This window comes from Schistocerca piceifrons, chromosome 3 (genome assembly GCF_021461385.2).
Source record: "Schistocerca piceifrons isolate TAMUIC-IGC-003096 chromosome 3, iqSchPice1.1, whole genome shotgun sequence".
In the NCBI taxonomy this organism is placed as follows: Eukaryota; Metazoa; Arthropoda; class Insecta; order Orthoptera; family Acrididae; genus Schistocerca; species Schistocerca piceifrons.
The window spans coordinates 644,267,530-644,283,029 of record NC_060140.1 but is presented as its reverse complement, the minus strand read 5'-3'; the positions used below and the strand labels follow the sequence as shown (position 1 = coordinate 644,283,029).

The following is a 15,500-nucleotide window of genomic DNA, read 5'->3' as shown; positions in this document are numbered from 1 at the left end:
TAGAGCAGGGGTCAGTGAGGTGAAATGGAAACAAAACAAGGATTAAGTCTTGTCAAACGACTATAGGGTAATGTCAATAGCAGCGTAAAATGATATAACGGGAGAAGGATTCGTTCTGAGTAGGAAGGTAGGGCAGAGAGTGAGTAACTGTGAACACTGATAGGGTTATTCTCATGAGAATCGACAGCAAACCAATACAGACAACTGTAGTTCAGGTACACATGCCGACGTCGAAAGCAGAGGATGAAAAGATAAAGCATGGAGGATATAGCACGTGTAGTTCAGTACATAAAGGAAGATGAAAATCTGATAGCCATGGGAGACTGGAATGTGGTTGCAGGGGAGCGAGAAGAAGAAAAAGTTACGAGAGACTCTGCGCCGGTATTAGAAAGAGAGAGAAGAAGGACTAATTGAGTTCTCTTATGAAATTCAGCTAGTAATTGCGAATATTCTGTCCAGTAATCACGAGACACGAAGGCATACTTGTCAAAGGCCGGCAGCCACTGTCCACATAGTCAGGGTCCATCAGATAAAACGTCATGCTAGGCACCATGTTGGCAAACGTCTGGCTCTAAGGCCCCATGGACCTTAGTAGGAGAAAGAGCCTCCAAAAATAGAGTTTAACGTTTAAAGTTAGCGACATGTAAATAACCTACGTGATTTAGGCGATCGGAAGACAACTGCCAGACACTGCCTGCATAACCCAATGAGGTGTTACGCCCTGCAAGCTAGGGAATCCACCATCATGCTCCACTGTTGCGTCGGTTTGTTCGGATTTCTGGCTCTCGTCGTTTGAATCCTCCTCCTCATATTGTTCTGCAGCTTCTGCTTTTTAACTGATGTTTTATCACATCTGAAACCTGATACTGCATATTAATACACTCTTTCCTCCTGAATTAATCGCTTAATATTTGTCTTCCTGTTTTCTTGTAATCTTTGATGCAGCGTTTATTTAAATTAATGAGCCAGTTTTGGGCTCCTTACGTTGTTTTAATAGTTGCATGACCCTTCGTGTTCACCTATGCGTCCGTGATAAGCTTTGGTCTTACCAATGATCACTTCCTGCTTGATTTACGCCTGTAAACAGTATCGCGTCTCATGCTTCCACATCACATTGGTATCGCCTTCTTTAAATTGTATTTGTTAGCAGATGTCGTTGGCAGACGAGATATACTGCCACACACCGTTTGATGATTTATGTCTAGAATCGTTGTGTTAAGTCGAACACGCATAATACAGAGTACACTTTTCCATTTTGTATTGTGTAAATTATAACGTTGTCATAATTGTGAGAGAATATTGTTATTACAATGATTTATGGCGTCACTAAGGAACCACAATGATCGCATTTAATATTTCAATAAAAAGCAGTTCAGGTAGCAAAAAAAAAAAAAAAAAATTATTTTAAATTCCTGCAACCGGTTTCGTTCTGTACAACTATTCGGTTGGCGACAAGTACCAATCGGCGCTTCACAACTCCGTGAACGGTTTCTACATGTGATCTGGAATCTTCGGCCTGAAGATACTTACAAAGACCGAATCGGCTACCGGAATTTAAAATAAATAATTTATGGTGACCTGCGTCAGTTTTTATTAAACTTCGTTTTGGAGTATCTGTATCTTGACGCAGGAGTAGTAAACATCCAATCAGTTGCAAAATGGAAGGTTCGCTAAAACCCTTTACCATGGTTTCAACGTTTATAAAAACGTTTTATTCCGAAGGAAATACTGACAACTGAATTATATGTTATGGCAAACTGTCAAGCGTCAGTCGGCTATGTTTTAAGGTACCTCTGGCACAACATGTAACACAGTTGTCAATATTTCTTTCTGAAGAAGACGTTTTTATAAACGATCCATTTAGCAACTGCTTGCCTGTTTACTATTTCTATAAGCAGATTTTATTGCACGGTTGCTGCTCCCGCCATGTACGAAATTTTAGAAAGTCTCTATGTCTATTACACGACCCACGTCGTTTCCAAATCTTTTTTACTCTATATGGGTTGTGTCCATCTCAAATTATAATTACGTACTCTATCCCGTCACAATGCAAACCGGTTTTCACGTTTATTATTATATCATAAAGTTTTATATATATTTTTAATTTTTAAATTTCTTACAAACCTTTTAATTGTCTTGATTGCAAAAATATTTTACATTTCAATTGGTTACTATTTCGGTTGCCAGATGATCGGCTTAACATAAGAAAGAACAGTCAGAAACATAAAATTGCCTTCAGTTAAGCTGACTTAAAGCAGCTTCAAAAGAATTCTGTATTTCAAGTTAATGACCGATAAATACCACTCATGGTGTACATATTGTCTGTGTACATTGCAGTCTGCAACGCCATCGTCTAATATTATTTCTTGGTACCATATAAAGGAAAGGAAAGCACCTATCACGTCGACGCGAACAATATATAGTATTAAGCCATTAAAGAGATAGGAAAGTGTAAGTCATGATTACATACCAATCTCATTAAGGAGTCAAAATTTGACGCACTGCTACTTACAACAACAAAGCTATAAAATTCAATACAGGACCTACGGGATTAAACAGATATATTTTGTCGTTAAAAATAAAGACGCCAGGACCAGCTTAAACGCATAAATTATTTTAACGTAGGATGATATGAAAAATGTTAAATATAAGGGAACACACATGTTTAATAAGTGTAACTGAGCAAAAAGCTACAGCCGTTGTCGTTACGAAATATCCCTCCCTTCAATATCCAGAATGTGTATTATAAAAGCATGCAAGTTGGCCAAGCTTGTTTATCATCGTGTGAAGCTATTAGAACTCTCGTTGCTGTGTGTACTTATTACGATCAATCAAAAATTGCCAGAAACACCCGGCAGATGACGCACAACAACGCAGATTTACAATTCGGGTAACACAGTAGAGTCGTTATTAATACAATAATTTTTTACAATTTTTCATTTATTACCATATGAATAATAATATTATTGTGTAATTTTAATTATAACTGCGCCTACTTATGTGCCACCTGTCGGCAGTTCCAGCAATTTTTCACTGACGCCGACAAACACAGACAGAAATAAGTGTTCAAATAGCATCAGATATTGACAAATTAGACTTAATAACTGGGCTTACTTTTATATTTCACTATCTGGATATAGACGAGTCGAGTCCATTTCGCCACAAGGACATCTGAACCTTTTACTCAGGAACACTTCCTATTAAGTCTGGCATGTTAAATTTTTCATATTATCCTATTTTTTTTAAAAAAATATGTTTTTAAACAGGACTAGAGTCTTTATTTTTAACGAAATAATATGTTTGTTTATCAGCGTAGATTCTGCATTGCACTCTATTACTTCGCTGGTTTATCTAGCAGTGTGTTCAATTTTCGTTGATTAATGAACGAAGTATGCTTCCATTATTTATGTATTAATACTTAATTTATATTTTCCTTTTCTCTATCCAGAAATGACGTCAGATAATATCGTTTTTGCCTACAGCGCACGTACACATCATCTTTACCACGAGTGGAATGTCGTTACTATTTAACGTTCATTGCCTTGAAATATCTATGTTCCTGATGTTGGTTCATGTCAGTATAACTTACGGCAATCTTCTGTCTCATTGTGGTTCCTTGATCACCTCGAATGAGAGTGTACCCATGTTCCGTGACCCTATGAATAAAAGATATGTAACGGCGGCTGCCACGCGGGGAGTTGCCCAGGTTTGCGTGTTCTTGTTACGATGTTGACAGACGCGTCGCCCAAAGACTCATCTCGCTTTTGCGCTTTTGTTCACTGCAAGGTCTCCGTAGGCCTTCTGCAAGCATCTAGAAATCTCTCCAATGATCTGCTTTACCTCCAAAAGAAAGTCAGTGACAGCTCTCTGCTTGAAACCTACCTCCATTACAGATATTTTGAATACTTCGTATAACGCCGCCACCTATCAAAACTTCATGAAACTATAGAGGGCTGAAGCGGAAATATTCCACGATGTACCACAATAAGTTCTGCTATTTTTCAATAGAAACTGCATTATTTATTGACCGTCCCTTGTATCAATAAAAACTAGTAATGAAATGGAAATAATACATTATTGCGATCAACACACTTAAAAATTTTGTAAACCTTTAGAAAAATTCTTAAGCTCGCTTTTCTCCTTCACCAGATTATATTAGTTATAAGGACTGTGTATTATTGTAACTGACCCCCAGCTGGCGCCGTGTCGTCTATATAGTGCTGTTTAACGTAAACGTTAGCCGGCTGGGGTGGCCGAGACGCTACAGTCTGGAAACGTGTGACCGCTACGGTCGCAGGTTCGAATCCTGCCTCGGTAACGGATGTGTGTGCTGTCCTTAGGTTAGTTAGGTATAAGTAGTTCTAAGTTTTAAGGGACTGATGACCTCAGAAGTTAACTCCCATAGTGCTCAGAGCCATTCGAACCATTTTTGAACGTAAAGGTTCAGTGTTGTGCGTCCCCTGTCAGTGTTGCGAAGAGCCACCATACTGTCGCAAGTTGTGTTTTTTATCTCGTCCGAACAGAAACCAGACTGTCGCCATGTTGCCGGCCGGAGTGGGCGAGCGGTTCTAGGCGCTACAGTTTGGAACCGAGCGACCGCTACGGTCGCAGGTTCGAATCCTGGCTCGGGCATGAATGTGTGTGAGGTCTTTAGGTTAGTTAGGTTTAAGTATTTCTAAGTTCTAGGGGACTGATGACCACAGCAGTTACGTCCCATAGTGCTTAGAGCCATTTGAACCATTTTGTCGCCGTGTTGTTTTCTAAACTGTACCTGTCTACTTACTGTGTGTCTTCAAACGCATCGTTAACGCCGTGTTTTTATATTTTAAATTCCACAACTTTCCTCCTTTTTACAGTTTTTTACTATGTCACCGTTTTATCACCTGTTTTTATTGTTTGTTTTAATTCTTCTTATATTTTTCAATTTTTCTGTGGGCTGTAGAGCGGCCTATTACGCTGCTGCCAGGGGGGAATCGAAATACAATAAAGAAAAAAATTCTAATTGAATCATATTTTAATAAATTCAAGCATTTTGCGTATTTCAGTGTTGCCATTGTTAACGTTGTAGGCATAAGTGAGATGTTAAAATGGCGGGGAATGGGGGGAGGGTAAGAGGGCTGTTGGCTGGATGTTTTGGGGGTTAGAGACCTAGGGTGAAACGTCCCACCCGCCCCACCCTTCACTCCCCCTCCCCAACCCCCTCGCCCTCTCCGCCTTCCCTCCACACCCTGGAACCGGAACGTGGATCCACGCGTGTTGTACATATGGAGTCGCGTTCGCGTCAAGCAGAATATTGAAGGGCAGCGGGGTGCGCGTGAGCGCGGCGCGGACTCCTCACCATGTAGTTGAGCAGCGGGATGAAGATGGGACCCAGCATGCCGAAGACGGACGAAGTGCTCATGCCGATGCCGCGCACCACCGTGGGGTACAGCTCCGAGGCGAGCAGCGGCAGCACCACGTACGACGACGAGATGCCCATCTTGCCCACGCAGTACAGCCCAAGCGTCAGCGACGGATCTGCAGAAAGACATTCGCCATTCTCTAAGCGCATAAATCGATTCTACCATTCGCTGCGTACACGTAAGGACAGGGAGCGAAAGGCTATTTACAATTTGTACAGAAACCAGATCGCAGTTATAAAGAGTCGAGGGTCACGAAAGGGAAGCAGTAGTTGGGAAGGCAGTGAGACAGGGTTGTAGCCTCTCCCCGATGTTATTCAATCTGTATATTGAGCAAGCAGTGAAGGAAACAAAAGAAAAATTCGGAGTAGGTGTTAAAATCCAGGGAGAGGACATAAAAACTTTGAGGTTCGCCGATCACATTGTAATTCTGTCAGAGACAGCAAATGACTTGGAAGAGCAGTTGAACGGAATGAATGGTGTCTTGAAATGAGGATATAAGATGAACATCAACAAAAGCTAAACGAGTATAATGGAATGTAGTCGAATTAAGTCGGATGACGCTCAGGGAATTAGATTAGGAAATGAGACACTTAAAGTAGTAAAGGAGTTTTACTATTTGGGGAACAAAATAACTGATGATGATCGAAGTAGAGAGGATATAAAACGTAGACTGCCAATGCCAAGGAAAGCGTTTCTGAAGAAGAGAAATTTGTTAACATCGAGTATAGATTTATGTGCCAGGAGGTTGTTTCTGAAAGTATTTGTATGGAGTGTAGCCATGTATGGAAGTGAAACATGGACGATAAACAGTTTGGACAAGAAGAGAATAGAAGCTTTCCAAATGTGGTGCTACAGAGGAGTGCTGAAGATTTGATGGGTAGATCACATAACTAATGATGAGGTATTGAATAGGATTGGGGAGAAGAGAAGTTTGTGGCACAACTTGACTAGAAGAAAGGATAGGTTGGTAGGACATGTTCTGAGGCGTGAAGGGATCATCAATTTAGTATTGGAGGCAGCGTGGAGGGTAAAAATCGTAGAGTGAGATCAATAGATGAATACACTAAGCAGATTCAGAAGGATGTAGGTTGATGTAGGTTGCAGTAGTTACTGGGAGATGAAGAAGCTTGCACAGGATAGAGTAGAATGGAGACCTGCATCAAATCAGTCTCAGGGCTGAAGACCACAACAACAACAACAACACCAACAACGTAAGCACTGAATGTGTTTTGAAAGTGAAGAGTGCCGAAAATGTAATAACTGCTTCTGTGTGCAAGTATGAAACAAAATTCTAAAACTAAGGCGGAGGACTGAGTCTTATGTAATTGCCAGGATATTTTTTCTGTCACTTGACACTGCTTTCAGTCCTGGAAATCACTTGTCTATGTGAAAAAATGTCAAGTTGCTTTGTGACTCGGAGTGACCTGATGGGAGAGTTAGTGCAAGGATCGAAGGTATGCTACAGAAAAATCATGTCCAATAGTACCGTGCCTAGTAAACCATATATATGTACAAATCAATCAGTGAGTGGAGTAAAAATTTAGTCTGCTACAATAACACTGCTGCTTCACAGTTAGTAGAAGTCTTAGTGTAATAGGAAATACAGATTCAAGGTAGAGTCACACAATTATCCAGTGTTTTCAAAGTACTAAGCGATATACGCGTACTCCAATACAGTACTTATGTATCTGGCAATTCTAACGTTTAAATCTACGCTACATCATTGCAGAACAAATGTTTTAGGTTTTAGACTGCCTCTTCTTCCACAGAACGTGCACGGTTCCATATCCACACCCTCTGCATAAGCGAATATTGAAAATAGTTTACACACCTTGGTTTTAGCAGCCTAGAGATGTCTTGTGACTGTGAAGATCCCAAATTCAATTTCTATAAAAATATTTTGTCTGTTCGGGGTTTCTGTTATTTGAGGGTAAGCACCGTCAGATTAATGTCCTTCTGTTATCCACACTTACAGTAAGATGAATCCTTCCTCCCAGTTCGATGAAGGTGTTACTTAAGTCGTTCATGAATGAATTTCAAGCCTGAAGCTTCCTGGAATTTTAAGCCTGTTACTATAACATCCGTGAAATGTGTATTGGTACGGGCGTTTATCATTCTACTATTTTTCATCAACTTTCAGGTTCACTTTAATATGATTATGTAATCAACCGACTTTCTCATTATTTTATTCCCGATAAGGACGTAATGGCATTCCACACAGATAAAAATAACAATGCCCTTCTTCTTCGGTAAGTGTATTACGTTTTAGGATTTCTAACAGAAGCTTATTAAGGGACTATTTGCTATGTCACTACAAAAGATGCAAAACTGCGTAGAGGACAAACAACACCGTCTTTTGAACGAAATGTTTTGGAAAGCGTTCTCGTATATTATTGACGTTATTGTTAACTATGATGTCACAACCGATGCTTCAGGAAGCGGCTTGCACACCTCTGTACCTCGTGAGGTGGGCACAGTCATTACGAACAGTATCTTTTACGAGTGAAGTGCGTGTTCCACGTACTGCACACTGGAGGCGTTCATTGCGCCGTGGAACGCATATTTCAAGCAGGGTGACTCAGTGTCGTTCACAAAGAGCCAACCACTACTGTTACATTCTTTAAAAAATTAGGAAGAGTAATGATCGAATTATTGCAAAGGCAATACCATGACTATAAACTTTATTTGAAGAATGTAGGTACAGAGAATATATCGCACGTTATTCATATCACATATTCGGGATACAACCTCATCCTATGTGCATTAACAATGTCCAACGACGCAAACAAAACCTCGTCGTATGGATCAACTAATGAAAACAAAATCATGTAATTACACCTTGTGAGATACTCAAGAGTAGAGTCGGAAATTACTCTTTTTTTCCTGACTGTAATTGTGAAATGTTTCATTCAAATTTTAGTTAATCAAATATCCTGAAATACTGTTTCAAAATTATGGAAAAAGAATTATTAAAAGCTGGAAGCTTTTACAGCCTTCTATAATCTAATCACCAGATATTATTCATTAAGATGAAAAAGATAATCTTGAAAATGGATTTCTCATTCGGTGGTGTGAATTTAAATATTTTTCTTTGATTCCTGCGTGATTTTATAGCGATCATGAAATAGCTCAAAATTTTCCTCACCCATAAAGTAGATGTTCATGCAACCGAAGGGTGTCCCCTCAATTCTGCTGTTATAATCTACGGAAAATGCACAGCAGGAAACGAAAGGAACGTAAATGTAAGCTACCTCTCAAAATTCCGTTAGCAGCATACATTCTGTGCACAGGTAACAAGTTTTTTCTAAAGATACTTGTCTGGAGTGTAATCTTGCAATCTTGCACAGACGTGAACGACAAGAAATTCAGACAAGACGAAAACTGAAGCCTCTAAAACGTAGCGCTATAGAAGAATGGTCAAGATTAGGCGGTCAGACTAGATATCTAATGAGGATTTTCTAACCTGAATTAGTGGAAAAAATTCTGGTACAACTTGACCACAACAAAGGATCGGTCGATAGGAGACACCCTGAGGCATAAAGGGGCAGTCGGTTTGATAATGAAGGAAAGTGTGGGGATTAAGAATCGTAGAGCGAAACTTAGGCATGAATGCAGTAAGCATATTCAAGAGGGTGTAGGTCGCAGTAGTTATTCGAAGGTGAAGAAGTTTGCTCAGGCTAGAAAACCATAAATAGATGTACCAAAGTATTTTCCGAACTGCAGACAACAACAACATGAGGACGAGAGAGTTCCTGAGCGATGTTTTCAGTCATAGATTACGCTGAAAATAACGATTAATTTTTTCAAGTAATCACGCTCTTGTTGGTTTTAGCACGTTACATATTTTATTCTGTTGTGTACAAATCTTTTCATCACTGCATAAGAGTCACAGAAATATTTACAAAACGACCAGCCGTTTATTGTAATCTGTAAATATCTGTGATGACCTGCTATCTAAATACCATATTACTTAGTCACAGCAGTATTAGTTGTCATGCATTTACTATCAACGTTAGCTTCCCACAATTAGTAGAAACAAAATTGATTCGATATGCAAACAGAGATAAAATGCAAGCATATATACATACGTACGTACCCACTCGTACATAAATCTGATCACTTAATTTTAAAGTTCTGTTAGCATATCCACAAAAAAGGAACTCCTCAGTCTTGTCAAACTGCAGAATGTTCAGAGAAGTCACAGATCCATTAGAAACTCTGCATTGTGGCTGCTTTAGCATTCAACAGGCAGCAGTGCTTCTGTTTGTACGGACTATGATTTCCCTTGAGGACTGCTGTGCTGGCAAGGATCTGATTAATTATCGTAACTTCCAGCACTCTGACATGTTCTGATTAACGTGGACAATACTGGAGTTAGTTGAGTCATGTAGAGATAACAATTAATACTGACAGAAGCAATAGGATGGTGACCAGATCGAAACGTGATTACTTAAAAGAGCAGAAAATGTGTCATCAGTTATACCGTAAAAGAGTTGTACTGGAGAGGCTGTGGGGATCCCAGAATGTGTGACAGGACCACAAATGTGCTGACACCTGGCGAAAAACCTTAAGCAAGGTAAAAAGCATTCAGAAGTTCGCAGAATAAGAACTGTGGAATAACACTATTCACTGTATCATGATATGGATCACTTCAAGTACAGTACGTGATGAAGAGTATCTCACAAAATCCACCTTGAATTTTCTAAGCATTGGTTGTGACGAAACTTCCTGGCAGATTAAAACTGTGTGCCCGACCGAGACTCGGACTCGGGATTTTGCCTTTCGCGGGCAAGTACTCTACCATCTGAGCTACCGAAGCACGACTCACGCCCGGTCCTCACAGCTTTACTTTTGCCAGTATCTCGTCTCCTACCTTCTAAACTTTACAGAAGCTCTCCTCGTTCGAATGTTGTTTTGGAGAGCAGAGTGCGATATTATTGATGATACTAGTGGAACTGGCAGACGTGCGTCTCCTCGCCTTTTGACCCGACGTACCTAGCTAGTGGACGTGAGTCTCAGACTGCAGTGGGCCTTGACAATTTTGAAACCGAGGTGAAAGAAGCGATAAATGACAGATTAAATAAACACTTCAGAGGTGGCTGGGGATGGGGCTGCAGAACTTCTGAATGAAGTTTAGAATTTAGAGTACTTGTTTACAAAATTTTCTCCAAAAAATATTACCTTTCGTACTGCTTCATCATAATAACAGAAATCGAACTTTGTAAATATCAGTGTATGCAGTGACATAGTCATTCTGCAGTCTACAGTTCGGAAACTATGGGAATATACCTTGCTACCGATTACAGCTTGTTTCTCACCTTTTGGGTTACAGTCACTACCACAGTTCCGTTATAGCTTCTGTATGTTTGGTTAAATCGTCTCCTATAACTGTAATTTTTTGTCCCTTCGACTTGCATTTGTTTACAATTTGACAACTTAGCACGGAGTAATTACTGCCAAGGGGTCTGCAGTGCTTTCAATATATTTCTGGTGCGTCTAAGCAACCGAGCCACACTATTTGTGTCTCTATATGTAGTGGGCAGATCCTGCCAAATTCTTGGAGAAACTGCTGCTGCATTCGTTTTCTCTTAACTTCTTAAGAGATTAGTAGAAATACGTGTTAGGAATGCACATTTTCGTAAATCCACATCTACTGGTCCTCTTTACTCCGGCAAAATAATCGTCTGCTTCTTTTGTTCGGATACGGCCCTGTCTTTCTCTTTACTTCATACTCTAGTACAGTTTGTAATCCGAGGCAACTCATTAGCAATAAACTTTCAGTTTCCCACCAGTAAATTGAGTCTGTTACTAGCTCAGCCGATTTCGGTTGAAAGAATAGTGCAGAATTGTTTTGGAACATCATGGAATATTACCGCTCCAGCCCCTATAAATTCATGAAGTTCCCATAAGTGACGTTGCATAAGTAGCCTTCAGAATGGCGCCTGAAACGGAGGTGCATTCTGAGCAGAATTGTCTTTGAGTTACTTTTGGCTGTAAATCAGAGAATCGCAGATTTTCTTAGGCTTTGGCAGAATGTCTGCGCAGACTTCGAAGTAAAAAAAAGAGCGGTAAGTCGTTAGGTGACACTTCCGTCCATATCGCAACAAGGCTGCGCAAATCCATCCGAACTCTCTTACGCCGGCCGATCGCAGACAGATGTGACTCTTGCAATGTTGGAACGTGCGGACACTCTCATTCCAGGTGATGGAGTTTCACAAGCAAACACCTCACTGCTCAGCTGGGCTTCTCTGTTGGCAGTGTGACACACTCGTCCACCGGTTGGGGCATTCTAAAGTGTGTGCACGCTGGGCTCCAAGCCGCCTACCAGAAGAAGAGAAACAAAAGACCATCTGTGCAGAACTGCATCCGCATTACGAGGCTAATTGTGGTAATTGTGGTAATGTTTTGTCGGTCATCCTCACAGGCTATGAAACATGGATTCATCACTTTAAACCGGAAGCAATACAACAGTCCATGGAATAGCGCTACAGCAATTATCCTCTGAAGAAAAAGTTCAAAGCTACAACTTCAGTCGGTTCAAAAATGGTTCAAATGGCTCTGAGCACTATGGGACTCAACTGCTGTGGTCATCAGTCCCCTAGAACTTAGAACTACTTAAACCTAACTAACCTAAGGACATCACACACATCCATGCCCGAGGCAGGATTCGAACCTGCGACCGTAGCAGTCGCACGGTTCCGGACTGCGCGCCTAGAACCGCGAGACCACCGCGGCCGGCCTTCAGTCGGTAAAGTAATGGCGACCCCCATCTAGAACTCTGAAGGGGTTACTCTGCTTGATTTCCTCTCCCGTGGTGCAACGATCTACTGTGAAGTGTACTGTGCTACCTTTAGGAATCTGGGGAAACGACTTGAGCGTGTTCTTCGACACGAAAGTGGAAACAAACTTCCCCTTCTCCATAACAACGCATGGCCTCACATATGCCTGTGCACCAGAGAGGGGCTCACAAAACTTTATTCGGCTCTTCTTCGCAATCCATCCTGCAACCCTAATCTCGCACCGTTCGACTTCATTGTGTTTGGCCCAGTGAATGATGCACTCCGTGGGAAGCAGTAAGTGGGTGATGGCGAAGGTTACTGATGCAGTAAGACGTTGGTCCCGACATCGACCAGTAGTGAGGTAGCATGCAAGCACATAGAACCTCACAGTAAGGTAGCGTAAGGCCGTCGCAATGAACGGAGATTATGCTCAAAAACAGCGTGCCGTAGACAGGAGGGTGAGGAATGTTATGAGGTACTGGAATTCTGAATAAAACTAAACTTCGTTTTGAAACAAATATGTTTCATATTAATTTTTAAATTCCTACTTTCTCTTCAGCCCTTTTGCGAGTAATTATGGGCCGTATGTGACGATAAACTTCAAGTGTTAAACATGTACGAGTGCAGTGATGAGATGTCAGATGATTAGCCATAATGTTTATAATGGTGCCCATTAATAGGATGAAAGTGGAGAGAGGTTTGCCGATGTCGCGAGTGAGAGAGTGAAAACATCCCAGTTTCGCGGTTCAGTGCTTCCAGAACAGTCACTCTTGCACCCACGCAACCGCCATCTGTCATGTTCTGCGGGGAGATACTGTACAGCAGAGACTTTCGTATCTGCAGCGCTAACAAGCATTCTGACGAAGAGAGAGCGATGAAATCAAACTTTAATACTGACGGCAGATACTGACTGTCCGTAAAAATTACTCATCACAATTATAGGCGAAATTATCACGACAATTATAGGTGAAATTAATACAAAACTTGGTGAAATTAATTGATCGATAAAACAATTTGACGTTACCCAATTTTCCCTAGCTAATAGACAACGCCGTGAGCCTGTTCATGTCAAGAATATTACTGCCCCCCTATTAATTACTACTAATTACTTACAAGATGGTGAAATTTAACTTACAAAGGTTGCCGAGCCGTTACCCGTTACTTCAAATTTGAAGCCACGGCTTTGCGAGGCTTAGGGATAGCAAACCGTCCCAGCCTTCGCAAAACTGGCTCCTCTTCACTCCCTCCAACATCTCATCTGATCGTGAGAGACCATGCTATCGCTGGCCAGAACATCTACCTCTTCATCTACATCCAAGCTACCGTAAGGTGTAGGCTCGGGTGGCGGAGCGGTTCTAGGCGCTACAGTCCGGAACCGCGCGACCGCTACGGTCACAGGTTAGAATGCTGCCTCGGGCATGGATGTGTGTGATGTCCTTAGGTTAGATAGATTCAAGTAGTTCTAAGTTCTGGGGGACTGATGATCTCAGCAGTTAAGTCCCATTGTTCTCAGAGCCATTTGAACCATTTTACCGTACGGAGCGTGCCTGGGCTACCCTGTACTTCCGCTAGTCATTTTGTTTCCTGTTCCACTCGCAAATGCAGCGAGGGAAAGATGACAGTTTTGTATCTTATTTTACCTGAAACATACGTTGATTACTGTAGAATCGTTCTGCACTCAGCTTCAGATGCCAGTTTTCTAAATTTTCTCATTAGTGTTCCCCGAAGGAATCGCCACCTTTACTCCAAGGATTCCTGTTTGTGGTCCCGTAGCAGCTCCGTAATGCTTGCGTGTTATTCGAACCTACCGGTAACAAATCTAGCAGTCTGATTCTGTATTGCTTCGATGTCTTCCTTGAATCCGACCTGAACGGATCCCAAATACTCCAGCAATACCCAAGAACAGGCCGCACTAGCGTCCTACATGCGACCTCCTAAGCAGAGGAACCACACATTCCAAATTTTCCACAATAAACCGAAATCGACCATCACCTCCCCTACCACAGTCCTCACATGGTGACCCATTTTATATCGCTTTGCAGTGTCACGTCCAGATACTTCAACGCCTTGACTATGTCACGCAGGACACTGCTAATGTTGCATCCAAAAATTACGGGTTTGCTTTTCCTACTTATCCACATCAACTTGCAGTTTTCTACCATTAGAACAAGCTGCCACTCATCACACCAAATACAGATTTTATCATTTTGTATCCTCCTACAGTCACTCAACTTTGACACAATTACGTACACCACAGCATCAACCAGACAGGAAATCAGACTGTGGTCCACCCTCTCGGCCAGATCATTTCTGTGTACAGAAAATTATAGCGGTTTCTGTCACACTTCCCTAGGGTATTCCCGACGATTCCCTTGTCTCTGATGAACACTTCCGTCGTCGACAACATATTAGGTTCTATTACTGTAGAGGTCTTTGACCCACACACGTATCTGAGAACCTATTGCATATGCTCGTATCTTCGTTCATATTCCGCAGTGGGTGCACCGTGTCAATACTTCTCGTAAATCTAGGAATATACTATCTCCCCGCTGCCAATCATTTATAGTTCGCAGTTTATCTTGTGAGAAAAGGCAAGCTGATTGTCACACGAGCGATGTTTTCTAAAACCATGCTGATTCTCATAAGCAAATTTATTAATTCGAACTGAGAATGTGTTTAAGGATTGTGCTGCAAACCCATGCTAGGGATATTCGTCTATAATTTTGAAGGTCTGTCCTTTTACCATTCTCGTTCACAAGAGTCACGAGCGCCTTTTTACAGTTGCTCGGACCTTGCGCTGCGAGAGAAATCCGTGATAAATGCTAGCTAAGTAAAGGCCCGTGCCGTACAGTACTCTTCGTAAAACCGATTTGGCATTCTACCAAGACGTGGTGACTTATTTGTTTTCTATTCCTTCAGTTGTTTCCCTACGCCAGCGATGCTTATTATTATGTCGTTCTTACAGGAGTTTCTTCGATGGTCAAATTGCGGAATGTATGATTCTCCTGCGTGAACGATTTCTTAAATATGAAATTTAAATAATTACGCGTCCCTCTTTATGTCAGTGGACGCCAGCTTTGTGACGGTGTCCTCACTGCAGAACTGACTAGAGACACCCTCGCCGCCAAGTAGGTTGCAGTTCTTAGTCGGAGGCACTTTGTGATGAGCACTAGCGCGGGTGTTGTTGCCATTTTAATGTATGTTAACGCTGTTCTCTCACTTGGTAGCCGCTTGGACCATAGAAGCTCGTGTTAGTACTACCTTTGCTCAGTAATACGGTTCGGGATTATTTCCGTCGTGATTTTTTAGTGATGCTACC

General features: G+C 41.5%; 1 protein-coding gene across 1 annotated transcript in view; it reads right to left on the bottom strand.

Annotated features, from left to right (window-relative positions):
* Positions 1-15,500, bottom strand: part of LOC124788919 (beta-alanine transporter-like) — a 462,896-nt gene that overhangs the window by 74,641 nt on the left and 372,755 nt on the right. Inside the window, exon 8 of the mRNA XM_047256201.1 lies at positions 5,339-5,517. Coding sequence (XP_047112157.1) covers positions 5,339-5,517 — 179 coding nt within the window. The remainder of the gene's footprint in view (positions 1-5,338; positions 5,518-15,500) is intronic.